Source organism: Talpa europaea (assembly GCF_964194135.1).
Source record: "Talpa europaea genome assembly, chromosome: 12".
NCBI classification, from domain to species: Eukaryota; Metazoa; Chordata; class Mammalia; order Eulipotyphla; family Talpidae; genus Talpa; species Talpa europaea.
Genome location: NC_140079.1, coordinates 102,704,511 through 102,728,376, shown reverse-complemented (window position 1 = coordinate 102,728,376; position 23,866 = coordinate 102,704,511). Strand labels below are relative to the sequence as shown.

Here is a 23,866-nt window from a genome sequence, read left to right as displayed (position 1 = left end):
GGTGCGCGCCTGCGAAGCGCTGTCGGGGTTCGCGGGGACCGCCGGGCCAGGCCTGCGCGCCGGCGCCGCTTGTCTCCTGGGCCGGGCGCCCCGGGCTTCCCGCTGAAGCAGCCCGTGGGCGCGCGGGGGCCCCCCCTGTGCCGGCCGCGCAGCGGGGGCCGGCGGCGGCGCCTCCCTCCAGGCGGTGCAGCCGGAGACGCGGCGCGAGTCCTTGGCGGCTCCCCTCAAACCCGGGGCTCCAGCGCCCGCCCAGTTCCCAGACATGCTGGGCGGGGGCGCCTCAAGGGCCGCGGGGGCCGGCGGGGTCTGCCGGCCGCCTGGGCGGGGGGCGCGGCCCTGCGTGGAAGCCGCACAAGCCGTGTGACCGGCGGAGGGGCCCGCGCCCGGGCCCCTCGAGGGAGCGCGCCCCCCGCCCCGGGAACCCCCCCCAGGGAGCTCGCCCCCGCCCCGGGACCCCCCCCAGGGAGCGCGTCCCCGCTCCCGGGACCCCCCGAGGGAGCGCGCCCCCCGCCCCGGGGCCCCCCACCAGGGAGCGCGTCCCCGCCCCGGGACCCCCCCAGGGAGCGCGCCCCCTGCCCCGGGACCCCCCCCAGGGAGCTCGCCCCCGCCCCGGGACCACCCGAGGGAGCGCGCCCCCCGCCCCGGGGCCCCCCACCAGGGAGCGCGTCCCCACTCCCGGGCCCCCCGAAGGAGCGCGCCCCCCGCCCCGGGACCCCCCCTACCAGGGAGCGCGTCCCCCGCCCCGGGAACCCCCACCAGGGGGCGCGCCCCCGCCCCGGGGGCGCCGGCGCCGCGGGGAGGCGGGGCGGACCGCGCGCTTCCGGCGCGTCACGCGGGGCGGGACTTCCGGCCGCTGAGCGACGGGCGGGCGGGCGCGCGGGGCCGGCGGCGGGACGGGCCCGGGCGGCGCACTCGGCCCGGGCGGCGGCCGCGCCGCGACGATGGAGCTGCCGATGGACGAGGCGGGCGGCGCCGTCGTGTACCAGGACGACTACTGCGCGGGCTCCGTGATGTCGGAGCGCGTGTCGGGCCTGGCGGGCTCCATCTACCGCGAGTTCGAGCGCCTCATCCGCTGCTACGACGAGGAGGTGGTGAAGGAGCTGATGCCGCTCGTGGTGACGGTGCTGGAGAACCTGGACGCGGTGCTCAGCGAGAACCAGGAGCACGAGGTGGAGCTGGAGCTGCTGCGCGAGGACAACGAGCAGCTGCTCACCCAGTACGAGCGCGAGAAGGCGCTGCGCAAGCAGGCCGAGGAGGTGCGTGGGCGCCCCCGCCCGCCCGGGCCCCCGCCCGCCCGCCCCGCACCCCCGCCCCGGACCCCGCACCCCCGCCCCGGCCCCGCACCCCCGCCCCGGCCCGGGACCCCGCACCCCCGCCCCGGCCCGGGACCCCGCACCCCCGCCCCGGCCCCGGACCCCGCACCCCCCCCCCCGTCCCCGCCCCGGGCCCCGCACCCCCGGCCCGGGACCCCGCGCCCCCGTCCCGCCCGCACCCCCGACCCTGCACCCCCGACCCCGCACCCCGCCCCGGCCCGCACCCCCGACCCCGGACCCCGCACCCCGCCCCGGACCCCGACCCCCGCCCCGACCGCACCCCCAGACCGACCCCTGCCAGGAGCCCACCCCGGCCCCCACCCCCACCCTCGCCCGGGACCCCCTCCTCGCTGCCCCGGGCCGGGGCCCGCGACCCCGTCCTCCCACGGCTGGGCCTCCGCGCGACCCCCTAGAGCCCCCGGCTCCGCCCTCGGCCGGCCCGGGCCGCTGCTCCCCGCGCTCCCCGGGCGGGCTCCCCAGGGCCGCGCCGCGCCCAGGCCTGCCCCTCGCCGGGCGTCCGCGGCCGCTGGACCCTCTGCATCCCCGCGGGCGGCGCCGCGGGCCGGGAGGGCCGGGAGGGCCCCGGCTGCTGGGGTGGGCGGGGGGGCGCCTGGTCCTGGGCCGGCCGACCCTACCCCTGCCAGCCCCGGGCCGCCGAGCGCCTTCAAGCGCAGGGCCCGGGCGCGGCCCCCATCGCCGGCGGCGCCCTGCAGACCGCAGCGGCCGCGCGGCCCGGCAGCTCCACCGGCGCCTTTGACGGAGGCCCCGGCGGTCGGGGCTGCGGCCCCAGCGGGTGCTGTGCTGGCGCCGCGCGGGCTGGGCGGGCGGCGGGGCTGCGGCCGGGCTCTGCGGGCTCCCGGGCGCTGCGGCCTGTGCCGGGGGCCGGTCCTCCGGGTGCCCCAGGCCTCTTCTGGGGAGGGTCCCCCTCCGCCGCCCTGCTGGGGTCAGACGCCCGGGGCCGCCCCGCGCCACCTTGCCCCTCCCCGCGGCTCCGCCTGTGCGGTCCAGAGGGCGCTGAGCTCCCTCACCTCCCGGCCACGGACAATGGGGCCAGCTGGGCCCCCCTCTCCTCAAGAGGCCGGCCCACCCCATAGCTGCCCCAGGCCGTGGGGACCTCCCTGGGGGAGGGTCAGGGGGCGGGTGCCCGCCCGGGACAGGTCCTGCCAGCCGGCCCGGTCTCTGCGGCGTGGAGGGACAGACGCAGCGTGGCGGGCGCCCAGGCCGCAGGCAGAGGTGACCTGAGCTTCTGCAGCCCGGTCTCCTCGCCTGCGCCTTCCTGTGGGCGCCACTGTGACCCTGGGGCCGGGTCAGGCCTGCCCTGCAAGGGGCCCTCAGGCCCCAGGTCGGGCTGCTGCTGGCTCAAGCATAGGAGGAGGGGCTGGGGGTGTCCTGGCTCCAGAGCTGACACCTGTGTCCGGGGTTCCCAGAGACCTTGAGGTGCTTCCTCTTCCCCAAGCGGCGCTCCCCAGTCCGCCACTCCCTTCCGGCGCATGAGTGCCCCGGCCCGCAGCTCGGCCCGCAGCTCAGCGTGCCCGACACAGGCGTGACCTCAGGCTCCAGCTGAGCCAACTGCTCGTAACCAGGGCCCAGACGTCCCCTGGCGCCTCTGACACCACCGCCCGGCCCCAGCAGGCATCCTGGGCAGCAGGGGTGTCTGCAGCCCTCCCAGACGTGGGGCCGCGGGGACCTGTGGGCAGGGTGAGGCCTGCGGACTGCTCTGGAGAGGACAGCCTGTGCCGAGAGGCCTCTGCCGTGATGCCCCCGCCTGTCTCCCCGGGGGCCGGGCAGAGCCGCACCAGATCACTGTGGTCCGAGGGGTCGGCCCGGGTCAGGGAGGGCGCCTGTGGCCTGGCCCCGTCCCCCAGCCCTGGTCCTGGGTGTGGGTGCTGGTGGGTGAGGAGGGAACTCGTTCTTCCAGGACTTAGTTTTTAGATTAAAATTACTTCTTATTTTTAAGTTTTATTAGGCTTTTAAATCGTTTATGGGAAAGCTGCAAAAACAGCCCTCCGCAGCCAGCTGCCCCACGGCCTCCCCGGCCTGCCCGGCTGCTCCGTGACCTTGAGAGGTCACACCAGGCCTTTGTGGAGGTCTGAGGTCGGCGCAGCCACAGGCCCCTGTGCAGTGCGGGGCGTCGAGACCCGCCCCGGCCCTTTCCACGGCCTCGCGGCCATGGCGTGGAGGTTGCTGCTCCCCGCCCTCCGGCCCGCCCTGCCCCGATGGCCACACAGGCGTTTCCTCCGGCTGGCTCCTGCTACCCAGCGGCAGGTTCTGTTTCCCTGGAGTTTAGGTGCGACCTGGTGCTGGTCCCTGCTCCAGGCAAGGCGGGAGGCTGCATCAGAGGGGCCTTTCTGGCCGGAGGCGCAGCTCTGCTGCAAGAGCCGGGGAGCCTCACCACACAACAGGAACCTGAGGTGGGCGGGGTGGCACCTGGGGCTTCCACCTGAGGGAGGGTCATATCTGCACCCCAGAAACCATCTCCACACCAAGGGGAAGAGAGCCCTGTGCTGCCACACCCGCCCCGGCCCTGCGGGCCCACCCACCTCCTCCTGTCGCTGGAGGCTGCGTTGCGCTTTCCAGAACTTTCTCTAAGTGCAGCCGCACTGGGCTGCACCCTGTTCTGGCTCCCGATGCAGCAGGGCCAGCAAGCTGGGGTCCTCCGGTGGCCCCAGAGCCCTCGGCCTCGGGTGTGTCTTTCTTGGGGGGCACGTTTCCTAATCAGGCTGAGGTTCTGGGGTGCCGCAGGGTGAGCTCCCTGGGAGCGCCCCTCTGCCAGCTTCCCCTTGCCCCTGCAGCCTTCCTGGGAGCCTTTCCGTGTGCTCTTGCTGGGGCCCCTCTCTCCTGGGCACACTCCACTGTGGGCCCGCCCGCCCAGGCCATGTCTGCAGAAGGGCAGCCGGGGGCACCTGCGGGCTCCACTCGGGTCCTGTCTTCTCGGGCCGGCACCAGCCGCACTTCCGCGAGCTGGTTTGGAACACGCACAGCGCCTTACCGTAGAAACACCTGTGAGGTATTTCTCACATACAAGTCTCGTGTCTCCCCCGTTCTTAAAAACCAGTGCCCACTGGGCAGCCCCACCTGGCCCCAAGGAAGCCTGGCTCACTCACCCCCCGGGCCTGGGATGGGGCAGCCTCCCCACGGGCTCGGGTCACAGGGAAGGCGAGCGGAGGGGTGCCTGGGCTCGGTGGGGGAGCCAGCAGCCCTCAGAGGGCGGCCCCACCGTGCCCAGCCACCGCCCACGGGCGTCTGCCCCTCTCCTGCCCAGAGCCGGGCAAGAGCACGTTCTGTGCCCCGGCCAGCCCGGAGAAGGGACTCCGTGGTCGGTGCTGCGAGAGGAGGAGGCCGCCCCCACCACCGGCCATTTCTAGCAAACCAGCGAGTGGGCCGCTTGGCCGAGAGGGCCATTGGGCCGGGCGCCGGGGGCACCGTCCTCAGGGGCCCCCTTGCGGCTCCCGCCCCCAAGGCAGCATCTGCCCTGCCCTTGCTCCGGCGCTAACTGGGGAGAACGGGCTGCCTTGGACGTCCACTCCTGGCGGCCGGGGTGCCCGCACCCGAGGCTGCCTCGTGAGCGTCCCGGAGGTCACCTTGATGCAAATTCCAGAAAACAAGAAGTGAGCTTTGTTGGGGGAGCGAGGGAAACCCCTCCCGAGTGCTGCCGGGGAGGGTCCCGGGGGCTGTGGCTTCCAGAGGCAAGGCGGGGCCGAGGGTCAGCCCCAGCCGTCCGTCCCCAGGGCCTCCAGGCCAGCCCCCCCCAGCTCCCGGAGGGGCCCACCCAAAGGTGACCGCCGGGGCGCCGCTCTCCCCGGCCAGCTGCCGCGTGTCACCTCAGGGCCATTCGGAGCCGCCCTGCGGCCTCAGGCCCGCGCTCTGTGGGCCCCGCCCCCCGGCACGGAGTGGGGTGTCTCCTGCTGGCGGCGGCCTGGCTCGTGACTTCCTGCCTGGGGGGCCCAGCCCTGCCCGCCCGCCGCCTCCTGGGGTCACCGTGTGGTCTCACCCCCTCCGCCCTCGGCGCCGCCCCCCGTGGAGCCCCAGTGTCGGGTGCGGCTCGGGGCGTTTCAGCCGCCCGCCCCAGGGGGGCTCCTGCGCTCCCGGACCCGCGCTGGCACCGGCTGCCTGTGGGCTCGGGGTGCGCGGGCGGGTCACCCCTCCTGGCGCTGGCCGGCCGCCCTCGGCTCCGTCCCGACTCTGTGCTCGCGGCTCGCAGGATGTAGGCCGCGTGCCCAGCGGGGCTTCCCGGCGCGTCTCGGCCGTTCCCAGGCGCAGCCGCAGCGTCCACCCCGCCCAAAGGCCTTGACCTGGTCGGGAACCCGGAGCGGGCGCTCCACATCGCCGTCCGCGCAGGGATCCTTCCGGCCTTGCCCCCGTGTCAGAGGCGGGCACTGGGGCGGGGCGCGGGCCCGCAGGACCTGCAGGGCACCTGGGGCCGCTGCCTGCCACGGAGGCTGCCCGCGGGGCCACACGGCACAGGGGCCGGGCCTGCGGGAAGCCAGGCTGGGGGCCCTGTGACAGGTCCAGGCTTGCGCCCGCACAGGCCCACTCACACGTGCTCACACTCTCACCTGCTCCCGCTCACGCCCAGGGCACGCCAGGGTGAGGGCTCCCGCCAAGCCCTCCAGGCATCCTGCCCTGTCTGTCCTCCTGAGGGCCTGGCCCGCCCAGCCTCTGCCCTCCTGCCGGTGGTGTCTTCCCTCCTAGCAGCCTGGGGATTGCCAGGCCAGACACCCCCACCCTCCAACCACGGCCCACCCTCCCCCTTGGCCCAGGGCCCCACCCTGAGCCTCACCCAGGCTCTGCCTGGGGGTCTGTGTCTCACAAGCTGTCCTCTCGCTCTAGGTCTGGGGGTGACTCTGCCGCAGTCCTACCTCTTGAGGTGGGACTCCTGTGGGCGCGGCTGGACTGGGGCCAGATTGTCCTGCTGGCGTCCGATGCCTCACAGGCCAGCAAGTGATCACACAAAACCTGCACTACAGAAAAAGAAAAAGTGGGGCCCTCTGAGAAATTAAGAACCCTAAGACGCCGACAGCGGATGCGCAGCCACACGCAAGGCCTGCCTGAGCCGGGCAGGGTCTCGAGCAGCCCCTGGCCTGGGCCGTGCCGCCTGCTCGCGCGGCAAGAGGCTCGTCAGGAAGCTGCGCTGGGGCGGACACCTCTGTCCACAAGACCCGGGCTCCATGGGGTCCTGCCTGGCCATGCCCCCTGATGCCTTTTTTAAAAAATTCACTTATTTATGCATACAAGAGCTGGGGTACAGGCCAGAGGTGCAGGGGGTGAGAGGATTCACCAGAGGAGACAGCGGGGAGCAGAACAGGCAGACTGACCGAAATGCGCTGCTGAGGGGAGCAGCGGGGAGACAGGAGGGGTCTGCTGCGCCCTGTGGTTTCTTCTTGGCCCTTGTGCCACGAGGGAGGCCCCTGACGCCTGTTCTCCTCTGTGCACAGAAGTTCATCGAGTTCGAAGATGCCTTGGAGCAAGAGAAGAAGGAGCTGCAGGCACAGGTGGAGCGCTACGAGCTGCAGACGCGCCAGCTGGAGCTGAAGGCCAAGAGCTACGCCGACCAGCGTGAGTGCGGCCTCTCCCTGCAGCCAGCGGGCATCCGTGTCTGCCTATGGGGCTGCCTGGCTGGCCTCGGGGCCAGTGGCCCTTCTGCAGAGCTGCTGTGGGGCTGGCCTGGGAGCGCGTTCTTGGGGCAACACTCTGGTTCTTTTTTTGTTTTTTTGAGATTTTATTTACTTATGCCTGCAAGAGCTGGGGTGCAGGCCAGAGGTGTGGGGGTGAGAGGACTCCCCAGAGACAGAGTGGGGAGCAGAACAGGCGGATCTGCTGAAATCCACTGCTGAGGGGAGCAGCGGGGAGACAGGAGAGGTCTGCTGCGCCCTGTGGGTCGCTTCCAGGATTGAACTCAGGCCACAGCAGTGACAGCCCAAGAGTGACCCCCAGGCCCCCCGGGAGGCCCCCTCAAAGTCACTTTAGATTGTTCTTTCTTGATCTGCAAGTGGGAGTAGAGAAACAGCCGGCCCTCTCGAGGGGAGAAGAAGGGGATTATTTTCAGAGCTCTGGTTCTTTCCAGAAGTCTTTCTTTGAGCTAAACTGTCCAGGGCATTTGCAGCTTCTGTAATTAGAAGTTGTGGTGAGTGAGCACCGATCACCTTGTCGCCTGGCTACCCTGGATGACGGGTGTTTCCATTTGTCTGAAAACTGAAGATCGGATGTAGTGGGGCGGGGTGGGGGGGGTGGCGTATTGGATCTGGTCCCACCCCAGCCAGACCTGCAGACTCTCGCTAAGTCCACTCAGGCCGCAGGGGCCGCGCCGGGTCTGGGGCACCGGCTGTTGGTGGGACCGGAGACCCTTCCCTGCAGTCACAGGGCCCCGAGGCGCCCTTGGCCCTTCCTACAGGCCGCCTCCCGGCTCTGCCAGGAAGCGGCGGCCGCACGCCTGCCAGCAGGGACCAGCAAGGAGGGGCCAGAGGCTGGACCCACCACCCTCTCCAGGGCAAGAGGGAAGCCCTGCGAGGCCATGCGGTGCCTTCGGGCACCACACGAGGCCTTGTGTGGGGGCACCTGAAGCGGGGGGAGCCCTCGGCCCACTTTGTGCAGATGCCCCTTGAGCACCTCAGAGACGTGGGCAGAGCCCCCCAGCTCTGCATCCGCAGCCCTGACATGAGCCCTCCCGGCCGTGCCTCCAGGGCCGTTCGCGGGGCGCAGGGCTGCCTGCCCTTCCTCCCGCAGCAGAATCAAACTCGGGGCGGTGGGGCGGGGGTGCCGCCGCCCGGGGCCGGACTGGGTTCTCTCCCCACCCGCCTCGGGGCGGGGCGCAGCGCCTGCGCCAGGCCCGGGCTCACCGGCCTCTGTCTGCAGTCTCCCGGCTGGAGGAGCGCGAGGCGGAGATGAAGAAGGAGTACAACGCCCTGCACCAGCGGCACACGGAGGTGGGTCTGCCGGGCCTCATGTCCCGCCAGGGTGTCCTCAGAGCCGGTCTGGGGAGTGCGGGGGCGGGGGGAGGTGGGGGCCCGGGGGCGGGCGCTCAGGTGGCCGCTCAGGTGGGCCCTGCCTCGCAGATGATCCAGACCTACGTGGAGCACATCGAGAGGGCCAAGCTGCAGCAGGCCGGGGGCAGCAGCCAACCTGAGGGCAGCCTGCCGGGGAGGAGGTGAGCCAGGGCTGCGGGAGGGGCCAGCACAGCCGGCTACCCGGGTGTGCACGGCGCAGGGGGCCCGCTGCTCCCGCTGTGGCTCAGGCCAGCCGGGCACCTCCTTAGGCCGTGCCCACGGGCGCAAGGGAAACTCCCGGCTCTGGGCTGACTGGGGTCAGCCTGGGCAGGGCCCCAGCACTGCTGTGCCTCGATGTGAGGGATGCGTGGGCTGCGAGGGGTGCGGGGCGAGTGGGTGTGGCTCGGGCCATGTGACCCCCGGTGGCACAGCCCGACACCTGGTGGCAGAGGATGTCGCCCTGGGTCAGGGGCCGGGAGGCCTGGGGTGAGGACGACTCCTGTGGGGCCAGCTTTGTGCGCGGGTCAGGATGAGACCGGACCTTGGTCCTGGCCGGATCAGCAGAGCCCCCAGAGCCTTGCCTGCCCAGGCGCCAGCCTAGAGGGCTCTGCCCTGGCAGGGAGCTCCGTGGCCCCAGCGACATGGGCCTGTGGGGAACAAAACAGCGTGTTGGGGGGAGGGGATCGCCCATGGGTCCTGGCCCCGCCCCGACAAGAGGGCCGAGCCCCTCACCTGAGCCCACCTGTCCCTCCTGCGGGTGGCCGCCGCCCCTTCACACCCTCTGGCGTGTCTGCAGGAACCGTGTGACCCAGCCGGGCCGTGGCCTCCTGTCTGGAAGGCAGATGTGGGTACGCCCAGCAGGACATGGCAGGGGTGTCCGGGCACCTCTAGACGTCCTCCACTGGGAGGAAGGGCAGGGGGGGGGCGCGGGCACCTAGCCGGGCGGATGTGCCTGCGGAGAGCTGGTACGGTCAGGGCCGCCGACCGCACCGCCTGCCTGAGGAGGCCTGCCCTGGAGCCGGGCCTCTGTGCCCCACAGTGACCATGAGGAAAGCTGAGCTGCTCGTCCAGAATCTGTCACCCTGGGAGGCTGGGCGGGACCCCAGGGCCAGGCTGAGGGGCAGCAGCTCCCCAGAGCGGTGGTGAGCAGAGCCTCAGGGGCCAAGAGCCGGCACTGAGCCTTCTGACCTAGGCCAGGAGGCCGCAGGGCCAGCAGCCTGTGCCTAGGATGCCATGTGGTCGAGCCCCAGACCTCAGGGTGACCTGGGCTCAGCCAAAGCAGACGCTGGCCAGCTCCAGAACCAGCCGGCCTCCGGCCCCCGCCCCCTTGGTGACCAGCCCACCTCCGGGGCTCCAGATGCTGAGGGAGCCCCGAAGGCCCATCTGTGTCATGAGGGCAGGCTTGCACTCAAGGCAATTTGCTGCCCGGCGTGGCTGTTGCTGCCATGTCCAGCGTGGAAAATGACCCCAGGCCCGAACCCTTGTCCTGGAATCCCTGTGGGTCAGAGCAGCCTGCCCAGGGAGCAAGCCCCTGCCGAGGCCTCCTGCCTCCAGAGCCCGGCCCCCTGGGCGGCCAGCAACACCCCCTCAGCCACTGTGCGTGGGGCCCCGAGCCAGACAGGCTTTTCCGTCCCTGGCTTGTCTTCCTGTCCGCCTGGGGGCCCGAGTGTGGGGGCCGTGGCAGGACCTCTGGGTGGTGCTGCAGAGGGGTGTCCCACACTCTGACCTGTCCTCTTGTCTCCCTGCATGCCTGGCCCGTGACGCCTGCCTGTCGCCGCCTCGCAGCCCCCGCCAGTCCTGGAGAAAGAGGTAACTACTCGGCAGGCCTGGGCCCCTGGGCCCAGCAGGCGCCATCGTGCCCCCTGCGGGCGCAGCCCCCAGCACAGGAGCCCTGCTGCGGCGGTCCCCGGGCTGCAGGCTGCGGGGCAGACCCAGCTCCTGGAAGCGGCCTCCTTGGCCTGGCCCCAAGCGTGCCCACACAGGGAGCGGCCACTGGGAGTGCAGGGCCACCCCGTGAGCCCCTGACCGCCACGCCCTCTCCCCCTCTGCAGCCGGAAGGAGCGCCCCACCTCGCTGAACGTCTTCCCCCTGGCCGATGGCATGGTACGTGCACAGACGGGGCCTGCTCGCGCCGGCCAGACCACGCACCCGAGCCGCCTTGGCCAGCCACGTCCAGCTCCAGCACTAGGTCCTGTGGCTGTGCTCCGTGGAGGGCAGCAGGGCCAGCAGGGCGTGGACGCCTTCCAGTCCAGGCCAGACCCCGTGCAGGCCATGCATGTCTGTTGGGCTGACCAGCGGTCCCCTCCCGAGCTGCCCTTGGCCCAGGCAATACAACTGGACTCATCAGGACGTGCTGGCCTCAAGCATCTGAGACTGCCCCTCCCCCTGGACAGGGCCGGGCCAGGCGTCGGCCTCTGCCAACCTGTTCTCACCTGCCAGACATGGCACCGCCTCTGGGCTCTGCATCTGGGAGGGCGGACGCCCTGGGTGTGCACAGTGGGCCAGGGGGCGCCCAGACAGCCCAGGCCAGGTGCTGCCCGTGGCCTGCCGTGTGTCCAGAGCCCCTGGTCTCTGCCAGATTTGATCCGAGAGCTCAGACTCTGGCAAGACAGGACCCTGGCCGCCGCAGGTAAGGATGCCCCTCCAAGGGGCAGAGACAGCCCCGCGGGCCCGACGCAGGCCTCTGCCCCTACCCAGAAGCGTCCTCCTGCTGCAGCTGCCAGCAGTCCTCTGCCGAGTGTCCAGCTGGCCTTGCGGGCCCTGCAGACCGCGGCTGGGCAGGACCCATGTGCTTCTGCTGTGGCCAGTGCCGGCCTCCGCTGCGTGGGCCCCGGCATGTGCGCCTGGCCAGCTGCGCTCCGTCGGCCGTGTCTTCTGTTTGAGTTCACAGACGTGTTTCATTTGATTTATTTTTTTAAACAATTACATTTAAGTTCTTTTTATTTCACATTCTGCGTTTTAAGTTTTTCCGATTTTTTAATTTCTGTTGTTTTGTCTTGTTTCCGGTCCCGTGTGCTGTGTTCTCACTGTTGGCCGCACGACTGCCGCCCACGCGCGGAGCGACCGCTGGGCCTGTGCTCTCGCGCCTGCGGCCACCACGGCGGGTGGCTGGTAGTGAGTGGAGAGGTTGGCCTTTAATGAAGCGGTGGCCGCAGGCGGCGAGGAGCTGGGGCATGGGCGGCCCCGACGCCCGCCAGCGAGTCGCCACCAGCAGGAGGCCAGAGGGGAGGGTGGCCTGTAGGCCTGCCCGTCCGCGGCCTTCCTGCAGGCACCGCTCTGGGCGCTGTGACCATGACTCCCCAGCTGCCTCTGGGGCCAGGCGACGGGCCCGGGGGTCTTAGACGCCTCTGCCCACAGTCGCCCTCATGTGCTGGGTGTTGAGAGCACCGTGGCCGCCAGGTACCCAGAGCTGCCACTGCCCCGGCCGCGACCACCACGGATGTCGCCAGGCGTCCCCAGGGGCCACAGATGGACACCCCGTTGGCAACCCTTGCCCGAGGGGCCTGGACTCTCGGGCTGCGTACCAGACAGGATGCCCTTCCTCAGATGGGCCGGGCAGTGTCTGCCCACAGGCCCACAGTGGGGAGGCAGGACTGGCCCTCGAGGCAGCCAAAGGTGCCAGCTGCTCTCCTGGTGCAGCGGGCGGTGGGCACAGTGGGGCCCCGGGCTCGCCCGGCCCTAAGGAGAGGGCCTGACATCTGTCCTTGGCTGCCCTGCCGTGTAGCTCGACAGGAGCCCCAGGGTGGGGCCGCCACGCCCCTTGGGCTCCCGTTGGGGAGCAGAGAGGAGGAGCACTATCCAGGAGCTGCTGGGCACTGTGGGCGCCCCCACGCCCGAGCGGCGCTCGCAGACTGAGCCAGCCAGGCTGTGTCGGGGCGGGCAGCCACGGGCAGCGGAGACCAACTCAGGGCCCCGAAGCCGTAGGCAGTTGTGTTTAGGAACCAGGACGTTTCACTCCTGGGGTATCTGGGGGAGCCCTGTGGCTGTGGGCTCCAGTCTGTTTGCGTTTGTGTGGGCAGTCAGGGTGGCCTCGGCCAGTGGAGCCGCAGACACGTCTCTGGAGGCCGTGGTCCGGAAGCGGGGCCGGGCTGGCGCCCCCAGATGTCCCGACCAGAGTGGGCCACGCCCACGGCTCTGTGCCCCTCCGTCGGGTCTGGCCGTGCTGCCTGTCCGGGGCTGCTGCAGGCGGGCTTGGCCGGCCAGCTGCGAGCTCTCGGGAGGACAGCCGGGTGCCCCCTGCCCGCACGGGGCCATGGCCGTGGGCAGCGGTGCCCAGACGAGCCACCTGTGCTTGGGTCACAGGGTCTGCAGGACGAGATGTCTGAGTCGGGCCAGTCCTCGGCCGCGGCCACGCCCAGCACCGCCGGCACCAAGTCCAACACGCCCACGTCCTCCGTGCCCTCGGCGGCAGCCACCCCCCTCAACGAGAGCCTGCAGCCGCTGGGGGGCTTCAGCGGGGGCCCCAACAACGGCCGGCGGGCCCGGGAGAAGCGCAACAGCCGCAACATGGAGGTGCAGGTGGCGCAGGAGATGCGTCACGTCAGTATAGGTGCGCCCGCCCCCGACTGTGCCGGCCCCCAGCCCACGGCCCCCCCCCACGCCCCACATAGAGCCACAGCCCATGGAGACCCAGCGTGGCCAGGCCCTGGGCCCCAGGCAGGAATCCGGGGGTGCCTTCACCCCCAGCTCAACCGTGGCCAGCAGCTAGCAGCCCCTGGTCTAGCTGGAAGGGTCAGGTCGGGCCTGCTTGGGGCGCCGGGAGGGACGCCGTCCATCGTCGGGGGTCCGGCCTGCTGTAGCCACCTCGGGTCCGGCAGACCAACCTGACCAGGTGGGAGGAACACCGGCCAGCTGCGAGCTGGCAAGGCCAGAGGCCAGGGAGCAGCCAGCCAGCCCTGAGCGCCCCCACGCCCGCAGGCATGGGCAGCAGTGATGAGTGGTCGGACGTGCAGGACATCATCGATTCCACCCCAGAGCTGGACACGGGCCGGGAGCCCCGCCTGGACCGCACGGGCAGCAGGTACTGGCCCAGGAGGCCGGGCCGGTGGGCTCCCTGGCTGCCCCGGGGCGGGAGGATGCCACTGGCCGGCGCCTGGGGCAGGGCCGAGAGTGAGGCCCTCACGCACGTGTCCCGCAGCCCGACCCAGGGCATCGTGAACAAGGCCTTCGGCATCAACACTGACTCCCTGTACCACGAGCTGTCCACTGCAGGCTCCGAGGTCATCGGGGACGTGGACGAGGGGGCCGACCTGCTAGGTGAGCAGCCCGCGGCCGGCCTTCCCTTGCTCACTGCTTGTGCGGGGGGCGGCAGTCAGCCCCTCAGCCTCCCCGGCGCGGGTCGCCTCCAAGGCCCGTCTCCCCCAGCAGCCTGCTCCCGGGCAGCTGTGCTGGCCCCTGCTGCAGCCCCTCTGAGGGCGCTGCCGGCTGGAGCCAGGGGCTTGACCTGGAAGGGGCCCCCGAGGCCTGCGATGGGCAGACAGGGTGGGCAGCACTGGGGGTAGAGCGTGGCCCTGTGGCTGGGCTGTCCCTCCGACCTGCTGTCCATACCAGTGACACTGGCTGCCCACCCAGCAGGGCCAGGGCCTCTGACACGGGTGGGCTGGCTCGTGGCCCAGGGAGAGGCACCCCACGGCATCATGGCCTCTTTCCCATTGCCACCCTGGGGCCACACCAGTGCCCTTTGACCGCCAGGATCTCAAGGGTGTTCGTGGAGCGGCTTCCGCTTGGGCCTGGTGTGGACAGCAGGGCGGTCAGGCCACCAGCACTCTGGCCAGGCATCCCCTTGGTCTCTGGCACAGGCTGGCTGCCCTGCTTAGCATGTGGGGTCCCCAGAGAGTGCCTTATGTGGGGTGACCAGCACTGTTCCCCCTTGTGCCTGAATGGGGGCCTGAATGGTTAGCCAGGGAACAGATGACGCGGCTTTTTTTTTTATTATAACAAAGTGCGCAGTGAGGAGGGTGTCCTGGCCCTGCGGCCAGCTGGGCAGCACAAGGGCTGCTCTGCCCCGGCCACGCCTTCCCAGCAGCCACGAGCCTCGCTGTGCCCAGCCCCGGCCCTCTGGCCCACGTGGCTGCTTGGGCAGGAGCCGCGCCCCAGAGCCACCTGCAGGGGAAGGCGCCCCCACCAGAGGCCCGTGCCTCTCCCCGCACCCCAGTGCGAATGCCCACGTGGCCACCAGCCCAGGGGCTGCCTAGAAACAGCCTCCACAGTGGCTGGGCCAGGGCCAGGATCAGGAGACGGAGCTGGAGAGCCCAGAGGAGTGGACGCGGCGGGTGGATACGCACTTCCCCGGCGCTCATCGGGCGAGTGGCCGTGGGACCAGCCCCCTCCGCGCGGCCTCGCTGGCCGAAGCCACACTCACAAGCACAGGGCGCCGGAGGGAGAGCCCCGCCCTGCAGGGCCGCCCGCGCCAGCCGGGACACCCGCCCGCGCCAGGGGACACAGGGGCCGCGGGTGTGGCGTACGGCCGACGCTTGACCTCGGGCCCGGACGCCCACGCCTGGCGGTCAGCAGACCCCCCAAAGCTTAACACGACCGCCGCCGTCAGCCGAGCGCCGCAGCCCCAGGCCTCGCCGTGCCGGGCGGTGACACCGCGAGTGGGAAGAAAACCTCCCCCCGAAAACCGCGAAGAGGGAGGTAGAAAGAGCCAGGAAAGATTTTAAAGATAAAGAAAAAGAAGAGGCCTTGGCCCTGCCCGGGCCCGCGGTGCCGGCCGGGGTCAGGGCAGGGCTGTGGGCCGGCGGCGCAGGGAGGTCTCGGCGCCCGACCGCGACGCGTCCAGCCAGAGAAAGCGGCGCTTCCGCGAGGCCCAGCCTGCCCGCGGGTGCCACGACCAACAACGCCCCACGCGGAGCCCCCACCCCGGAGACGCGAGCTGGGGGTGTGTTGCACCCGACCGGCCTGGAGGGCAGGCGCCCACGCCCGCGAGCGGATCCGTGCTGCCCACTCCGGCGGCTCCCCCGCCCCTCAGAGCCGTGGCTGCCCAGCACAGGAGCGGGGGCCAAGGGTGGTCAGCCTGGCTTGGGGGTGGCCCGTGCCCCCTCGGCTGAAGGTGGGCCTGTCCGTGGGCGGGCCGGGGGCCGGGTCTGCGCAACCACACCCGGCACAGGCGCGCCCGAGGGGCACAGGCCACCTTGAGGCCAGCGGCCCTGGGCAGGGGCTCCGACCCCCGCTTCCGAGGCGGCTCCGGGCCTGTGCCCGCAGGCCCTGGTGGGGGCGGGGCGGGGCGGCGCTGCTTCTGTAACGGGAAACCCTCGTCTTGGTTTCAGTCACCAACTCACTTTGTCGCTTCCTTCCCTCGCCGCCGCCGTGTGGACACGCCAGGGGAGTTCTCAGGTGCGTGTCTCTCTGGGTCTCGCCCTACGGGGGTCCAGGCGGCAGGTGGCTCCCGGCCCCTGCTGCCCGCCCGCCCCGTCCCGTGGCTGCGCTGGCTGTCCCGGCCACCGGGCACGCGCTTCGCTGAGCCCCCCGTCCGCAGCCGCTGGTGCCGGTCCTCCCCTGCCTGACCCCCAGGAGGCCGCCGTGCCCGCCCGGCTCTCTAAGGCCGCTGCCGCAGGCTGACTGGACCAGGCCGGTCCCATGGCGCCTCCCGGCCCTCGCCGCACCTTGCAGCCACCCTGCAGGGCCCGGCGTGTGGTGGCCGCTGCCTCACGACCCTCCGACCCCTGCTCGCACCCTGGGTCCGGGGCCTCCTGTGCCCAACCCGAGCGTCCACTTTCTGGAAGGAGGAGCGGATGCCTCCCATCCCCTGCCTGCCCACCCCGCTCCTGTGTCCACCGCAACCCCCAAAGTGGCCCCAGGGCCCATCCTCTGGGCTTAACGTGCTTGTCTTCTCTCCCCGCGCCTCGCCCTGGTACCCTTCCCGTGGGGCCCGGACGCCCCCATAGTGCGTGATGACTTTTTTGGTAAGGCTGAGGCCCTTCGAGCACGTGCCCGCTGGCTCCCTGCGCCCACCCCCCTCCTGCCTCCCGAGCCCTCGCTGTGTCCTGCATGGGGCTGCGGGTGGTCAGCAGGGGCCGCGGCTCTGGGGTCCGGGGCAAGGGGGCGGCGCCGGGGCGGGCCCTAGGGGGCACAGTGGCCAAGCCCGTCCTGGCAGCGGCCCTCAGCTAGCTGGTCACCCGCGGGCAGGCCCTGGGCAGGCGGAGGGGCAGCCCAGCCTGTCTGAACCCCCATCAGCTCAGGGTGCGGCCCCTGGGTGCCCTGAGCGTCCTGCCGGAGGGGAGGCCATGCCTGAGGCCAGGAGGTGAGGGGCAGCGCAGGGCCCTGAGCAGAGGCTGCGGGGAGGCCCCAGGACACAGGTCGGCCCTCAGCCCCCAGAGGCTTGGATTGGACTCTTGGTGGTTCTGTCAGGCCTGCAGGGGGCTGCTCTGGGGGGACTCGCCCTGGGGCACTGGCCACGCGCACCTCCCTCCTCGCCTCTGCCTGCTGGGGCCCGGCCTCCAGGCCCTTCTAGGCCCGCGCCCACTGGGGCCACCGGCTCCTCAGCCAGGGCTGTCTGTGCCCTGCACAGTCCCCTCTGTCCCCCGCCTGGGGCAGCTCAGAAGGGTGTCTGCTCGCGCTGGGGTGGCGAGATGAAGGTGGCCACTCTGGGGCACCAAGGGCCACTTAGGCACTGCCATCCTGCGCTGCCCCGCCGAGGTACAGCAGTGAGCCCGCCCGGCTGTGGCCGGAGGTCCCTGGGCGGCGGGCGGGTGGGCCCGGGCTGGCTCCGCGGGGCCCGCAGCACCCCTGTTTGTTCCAGGAATGGGTAAGGAAGTGGGCAACCTCCTGCTGGAGAACTCCCAGCTTCTGGAGACCAAGTAAGAGGCGCCTGGCGGGGGAAGAGGTGGCTGCGGGAGGGCCCCGCGGGCTGAGGCCCTGCTGGGTGCGCCCCAGCCCTGAACCTGCCCGCTCACGGGAGCCCCGCCCACCCCCTCCCCCCAGAAATGCACTGAACGTGGTGAAAAACGACCTCATCGCCAAGGTGGACCAGCTGTCCGGGGAGCAGGAGGCGCTGCGAGGGGACTTAGAGGCGGCCCGGCAGGCCAAGGCCAGGCTGGAGGGCCGCATCAGGGAGCTGGAGGAGGAGCTGCGGCGGTGAGCGCGCGGGCCACCCCCCGGGTGCCCCCCTCCGCACGCCCTCCCCACCTGCTGGGCCCTCACACCTGCCCTCCGGGCCCTGCAGAGTGAAGTCGGAGGCCCTCATCGCCCGCAGAGAGCCCAAGGAGGAGCTGGAGGACACAGGCGGCCCCCTCTGCACCGAGCTAGTGCGTGTGGCCGCACTCAGCGGCGGGGGGTGGGGGGCAGAGGGGGGCACCCTGGAGGAGGTTGATCTGGAGGCACTCAGCTTCCCCTCACACCCTGGCACTGGCCCGGTTGCACCAAGTAAACCTCAATCCTGCCCCAGGGCGGGCCCATACAGACCCCTGCTCCTCCCTGCACCAGCCCACCCTGGGCAGGGACAGGCCTCCAGGGACTTGCAGGAGACTCTGTCTCTGCTGTAGCTCGTGGGGTGACTTCCAGACAGGAGGTGGCCTCGGGTGGGTGGGTGCCACATCTCTCTTCCCTGCCCACACCCTGCCCCGTTTATCTGTGGGAACCCGAGGCAGGCCCTGGGCCGAGGGGTGGGGGAGCTGGGTGCAGGAGGGCGCGTCCCCGGCCTGACAGCAGCGCCCGCAGGACAAGATCCCCATGGCTCAGCGGCGGCGCTTCACGCGGGTGGAGATGGCCCGGGTGCTCATGGAGCGCAACCAGTACAAGGAGCGGCTGATGGAGCTGCAGGAAGCCGTGAGATGGACAGAGATGATCCGGTGGGCCCCGCGCCCCGGCCCTGTCCTGGGATGGCCGCACAGCCCAGGGCCTGGAGGGGGTGGGCATGGGGGCTGGAGGGGCCTGGGGTTCTGAGGAGCTCTCTGCTGCTGTTCCCTCTGGGGAGGGCCACCCCCATCCGAGGAGGGGCCCGGGAAGAGGGGGCATGGCCAGGCTGGGCAGTGGCCAAGAGGGCGCCGTCCCCCCGCCCCTGCAGAGCATCCCGAGAGCACCCGTCTGTCCAGGAGAAGAAGAAGTCCACCATCTGGCAGTTGTGAGTGGGGCCCAGGGGCCAGGAGGGCTGCGGGGCGGGGGCCAGGAAGGCCACCCCGTGCCCGCCCTCACCTCCTGGGCCTCTGCCGGCAGCTTCAGTCGCCTCTTCAGCTCCTCCTCCAGCCCCCCTCCAGCCAAGCGGCCCTACCCCCCGGTGAACATCCACTACAAGTCGCCCACCACCGCCGGCTTCAGCCAGCGCCGCGGCCACGCCCTGTGCCCAAGAGCCGGCGGCCGGCCGCTGGAGTTCTTTCCCGACGAGTGAGTGGGAGGGCGTGAGGGCGCAGCGCCAGGAGTCAGCCTGCGGCTGCCCCAGCCCCTCCATCCTGGGGCTGTGCCCGCTGCCACGCCCCTAGGACTGGCTGGGCGTCGACTGGGAGCCCCGAGGGCTGGGGTTCCTTCTGGGGAAACAAGTTTGTTTGGGATTTTGTGTTTTCCTTGGTTTTGACGGCAAGAATTGGCTCCTGGGCAATTTCCCCGGGAGGGGCGCTGCATGGGAGGTGCCTGCCAGTGAGGCGGCCTGGGAGGGGCAGAAGGAGCGCGGGGGCCGGGGAACAGGGCTGGACATGGCGTTGAGCGCGCCAGGGCCCTCCAGTCAGTCGGGGCCCCACACCGGCGGGAAGGGGCCGCAGCCCCAGGGTGGATTTCGGGGCCCTGCGAGGCAGGCCAGTGGGGTGGGGCCCACGGGGCGAGCAGTGACCTGTCCTTTCTCCGCGCAGCGACTGCACGTCCTCGGCCCGGCGGGAGCAGAAGCGCGAGCAGTACCGGCAGGTGCGGGAGCACGTGCGCAACGACGACGGCCGGCTGCAGGCCTGCGGCTGGAGCCTGCCCGCCAAGTACAAGCAGGTGCGGCGGCCGGCCCGGAGGGGCGGGGCGGGGCGGGGCGGGGCGGGGCGGCGCCGAGGGGCTGGCCCGGGCGGCCTCGGGGGAGGTTGGGCCGCAGGTGGGCGCCGCAGAGGCCAGCCCCAGCCCCTCTGCAGGGCGGGTAGCCGCGGCCCAGCCCGGCACCCACCGCCTCTGCCTGGGGCTCGCAGCTGAGCCCCAACGGGGGCCAGGAGGACACGAGGATGAAGAACGTGCCCGTCCCCGTGTACTGCCGCCCGCTGGTGGAGAAGGACCCGACCATGAAGGTGAGCCTGGGCCGGGCGCGGGGCGGGGCCGGGAGGGGAGGGGCGGGGCCAGGAGGAGGGCGGGGCGGGGTCTGGGAGGAGAGGGGCGGGGCCTGGTAAGAGGGGCGGGGCGGGGCCGGGAGGAGTGGGGCGGGGCCGGGCCGGGCCGGGCCGGGCCGGGCCGCCCAGGCCTAGCGCCCACCCTCCCGGCCGCTCCCGCAGCTGTGGTGCGCCGCGGGCGTGAACCTGAGCGGGTGGAAGCCCAGTGAGGACGACCCTGGGAGTGGGGTGAAACCTGCACCGGGCCGGGACCCTCTGACCTGTGACCCCGAAGTGGAAGGAGAGCCCCGGAGCAACCACACGTCCCCCGAAAAGAAGAAGGTCTGCGCGGCCAGGGCCTGTGTGTGCGGCCGCGTCTAGGGGCGCAGGCGGGCGGTGGGGCGCACCGCGGGCCTGGGCGCGGCCGGACCCCGTCCTCTCCGGGACGGCCCCTCTCCCGGTGGCCCTGCCTGCCGGCTCCTCGGTGGGGGGCGGGGGCTGCCCTGGTGCTGCACCCCCTCCAAGGGACAGGGCTCTCCGGCGCGGGCGGGCTGCGCAGGGGCCCGCGGAGGCGCTCCCCGCGCGGAGGCCGGGCGCTGGGTGTGGGGCACCCCCGGCAGGGCGCCCGAGGGGTGGCGGGCCTGACCCCTCCAGGCAGACGCCCACGTTGCAGGTGGAGGTCTCGGTCTCCTTTGCTCCCGAACAGGCAAAGGAGCTGCCGGAAACGGATGCTACGTCTAGCCGGGTGTGGATCCTCACGAGCACGCTGACCACCAGCAAAGTGGTGATCGTGGATGCCAACCAGCCGGGCACCATCGTGGACCAGTTCACAGTCTGCAACGCCCATGTGCTGTGCGTCTCCAGCATCCCCGGTGAGCGCCCGCCCCTCAGTCTGTCCACCATGGCAGACCCTGCTGGCCGCTGCCGGGAGGGGGGGAGGGGCCAACCACTGCCCAGCTGAGGCCCTGGGCGCCCAGGTCCAGACTGGGCTGGCTGGGGGGGGCATCAGCAGGGAGACCCCGGCTCCCCGACTCTCCCATGCGAGGGGTCCCGGCATGGCCTGGCAGGAGGGGCTCTTCCGCACAGAGTGATGGGTGGTGACTGTCCCCTAGCGGCCAGCAGCAGTGACTACCCTCCGGGGGAGATCTTCCTGGACAGTGACATGAATCCCGAGGACTCGAGCGCCGATGGCGTGCTGGCTGGCATCACCCTGGTGGGCTGTGCCACCCGCTGCAACGTGCCACGCAGCAACTGCTCCTCCCGAGGGGACACCCCGGTGCTGGACAAGGGCCAGGGTGAGTCCTGAGCCCAACGCGGAGGCCGCACCGTCTGCGCCCTGTTCCTCTCCCGGCCCGTCCTGCTCACCCTCCCTCCCACAGGGGAGGTGGCTGCTGTCGCTGATGGGAAGGTCAACCCATCACAGTCCACGGAGGAGGCCACTGAGGCCACCGAGGTGCCGGACTCAGGGCAGAGCGAGGCAGGACCAGCTGCCGTGCGGCCAGGGCCTCTGACGGAGCACGTCTTCACTGACCCAGCCCCGACCCCGGCCCCCAGCGCCCAGCCTGGCAGGTGGGTGCTCGGGGGCGGAGATGGAGGGGAGCCGGCAGGGCCGGGGGACGCGCTTCCTGAGCCGCCACCCTTCTTGCAGTGAGAGCGGGCCGGAGGCCGAAGCCAGCGGGGCACAGCCCGATGCGGAGCCCAGCGCAGACCCCGCAGGGGCAGGCAGCAGCGCAGCGCCCACCATGTGGCTGGGGGCCCAGAATGGCTGGTAGGCAGGGCGGGGCAGGCGGGTGGGGGCTGGGGAGAGCACAGCGCTGCCCACCACCACCCGTGCCTCCCCGCAGGCTGTACGTGCACTCGGCCGTGGCCAACTGGAAGACGTGCCTGCACGCCATCAAGCTCAAGGACTCCGTGCTTAGCCTGGTGTACGTGCTGGGCTCGTGCTGGGCGCGGGGCAGGGCCACCCCGCCAGACCCGCCACCCTGCCGCCTGCTCACCCGCTTCCCTTGCAGGCATGTGAAGGGGCGGGTGCTGGTGGCCCTGGCGGACGGGACTCTAGCCATCTTCCACCGGGGCGAAGGTGAGCCTGGGCTGGTGGGTGAGCTGCCCCCGGGAGTCGCGGGCCCCCGGCCTGAGCGCTGTCCTGGGCTCTGCAGACGGCCAGTGGGACCTGAGCAACTACCACCTGATGGACCTGGGCCACCCGCACCACTCCATCCGCTGCATGGCCGTGGTGGACGACCGCGTGTGGTGCGGCTACAAGAACAAGGTGCACGTGATCCAGCCCAAGACCATGCAGATTGAGGTGCGTGGGCGCCCTGCCTCTGCTGGCCCCGGGGGAGTGCGCGAGGGGCCGGCTCCGGAGTCACCGCTGGCCCCAGGTCCCAGCAGGTCAAGGGCGGCCAGTCCGGGGCCCGCTGCAGCTTCAGCCCGGAAACAAGGCGGTGGACTGGTCTGGATCCCGCACAGCTCCCCTCCCGCCCACCCCTGGGCAAAGCCCAGTGAGGCCGAGGTGGTGGGGGCGCCGCCCTGGTGGAGGACGGTCAGGGCCCCTCCTTCAGGCCCCTGACGGGCTGCCCGGCCCCACAGAAGTCATTTGATGCCCACCCCCGGCGGGAGAGCCAGGTGCGCCAGCTGGCATGGATCGGCGACGGGGTGTGGGTGTCCATCCGCCTGGACTCCACGCTGCGTCTCTACCACGCCCACACCCACCAGCACCTGCAGGACGTGGACATCGAGCCCTACGTCAGCAAGATGCTGGGTGAGGGGCCCGCCCCACCCCGCCCCGCCGCCCGCCCCCCGCCCCGCCCCCGCAGCTGACCGCTCCCCCGGCCCCGCCCGCGCAGGCACCGGCAAGCTGGGCTTCTCCTTCGTGCGCATCACGGCCCTGCTCATCGCGGGCAACCGCCTCTGGGTGGGCACCGGCAACGGAGTCGTCATCTCCATCCCGCTGACCGAGAGTGAGTGACCCGCCGTCCGCGGGGAGGGGACAGCGGCCGCGGAAGGCCTCGTGGGCTCCCCCGGGTCGCCCCCCCTGCCGGTCTCGCCCCGGACCTGCCCGCCTGACCCCTCTTCCCCGCCCCCAGCCGTGGTCCTGCACCGAGGCCAGCTGCTGGGGCTCCGCGGTAAGTCCAGCGCCGCGGGAGGCGCGCCCCGCGCCCGCGAGCCCCGCCCCGCGCCCCGCGCCCCGCTCAGCGCCCCCGCCCTCTCGCCAGCCAACAAGACGTCGCCCACGGCCGGGGAGGGCGCGCGCCCCGGGGGCGTCATCCACGTGTACGGCGACGACAGCAGCGACAGGGCGACCAGCAGCTTCATCCCCTACTGCTCCATGGCCCAGGCCCAGCTCTGCTTCCACGGGCACCGCGACGCCGTCAAGTTCTTCGTCTCGGTGCCGGGTGAGGGTCGGCGCGGGCCCCGCGGCGGGAGCCCCCCGCGCGCCCGAGCCCCGAGCGCGCCCGCTGAGCCCTGTGCCCGCGCAGGGAACGTGCTGGCCACGCTCAACGGCAGCGTGCTGGACAGCCCGTCCGAGGGCCCCGCGCCGGCCGGCCCCGCGGCGGACGCCGACGCGCAGCGGCTCCGGAGCGCGCTGGTGCTGAGCGGCGGCGAGGGCTACATCGACTTCCGCATCGGTGAGTGCGCGCGGCCCGCGGCCCCGCGGCCCCGCGCCCGGCCCGGCCCGGCCCGTCACCGGCCCGTCCCCGCAGGCGACGGCGAGGACGACGAGGCGGACGAGAGCGCGGGGGACGCGAGCGGCCCGGGGAAGCCCGCGCTGTCCAAGGCGGAGCGCAGCCACGTCATCGTGTGGCAGGTGTCCTACAGCCCCGAGTGAGCCGCGCCCGCGCCCGCGCCCCGCCGGGGAAGACCCCGCCCCCGCTTGAGCCGCCCCCTCCTGCGCGGAGGCCGCCCCGCCCCTCGCACCCCGGCCGGCCCGCCCCGCGGCCCAGGGGCGGCCCTCCCCGGGCGGTCCGGCCGGCCCCGGCCTCAGGCGAGGTCCCGCGGAGCCGGTCCGGCCCGCAGACGGCGCCCAAGTGCCTAGGGCTGGCGGCGCGGCCCCGCACCCACGGGCCCAGGCAGCAGGGCCGCCTCCAGCCGGCTCCGGGCAGCTTCCAGGGGTGCCCGGGCCCAGCCCGCGCCCCTGCCCGGCCTCCCTCCCGCTCCGCTCCGCGGGGCAGCCCCGCCCGCCCGCGCGCCCGGCGCCCGCCCTGTGCTGCCCGCCGAGGGTCCGTCCGTCCGCAGGGTGGCCGCGGCGGGTGCTGCGCGGGAGGGGCGGGGCCGCCCTCAGGCTTTGACCCTGCAAGTGACCCCCAGGTCTGCTCCGCGCGAAATAAACGTGTCCACACAGCACCGCCGGGCACGGGGCGCC

The 23,866-nt window shown here is 72.3% G+C and overlaps 1 protein-coding gene across 5 annotated transcripts; it reads left to right on the top strand.

Annotated features, from left to right (window-relative positions):
- Positions 1–953: 953 nt before the first annotated feature.
- Positions 954–23,830, top strand: MAPK8IP3 (mitogen-activated protein kinase 8 interacting protein 3; the record flags this gene model as incomplete). 5 transcript variants are annotated; one of them, XM_084251346.1, is made up of 31 exons in its annotated part: positions 954–1,256; positions 6,749–6,869; positions 8,166–8,236; positions 8,366–8,457; positions 10,082–10,105; positions 10,348–10,399; positions 12,599–12,845; positions 13,214–13,316; positions 13,434–13,552; positions 17,019–17,094; positions 17,219–17,371; positions 17,460–17,541; positions 17,954–18,084; positions 18,300–18,356; positions 18,449–18,616; positions 19,075–19,201; positions 19,390–19,485; positions 19,687–19,845; positions 20,210–20,375; positions 20,616–20,798; positions 20,883–21,072; positions 21,152–21,271; positions 21,348–21,428; positions 21,516–21,583; positions 21,660–21,808; positions 22,093–22,264; positions 22,350–22,463; positions 22,590–22,628; positions 22,719–22,898; positions 22,983–23,132; positions 23,208–23,830. In XM_084251346.1, 31 exons carry the CDS (start codon positions 954–956, stop codon positions 23,330–23,332), a joined length of 3,918 nt encoding a protein of 1,305 aa, XP_084107472.1. In that variant the 3' UTR covers positions 23,333–23,830. The 5 variants fall into 5 exon arrangements, with proteins under 5 accessions (XP_084107472.1, XP_084107469.1, XP_084107473.1 ...); XM_084251343.1 differs by having other exon boundaries at positions 10,348–10,495; positions 12,608–12,845; XM_084251347.1 differs by lacking the exon at positions 10,082–10,105.
- Between the last annotated feature and the right edge of the window lie 36 nt (positions 23,831–23,866).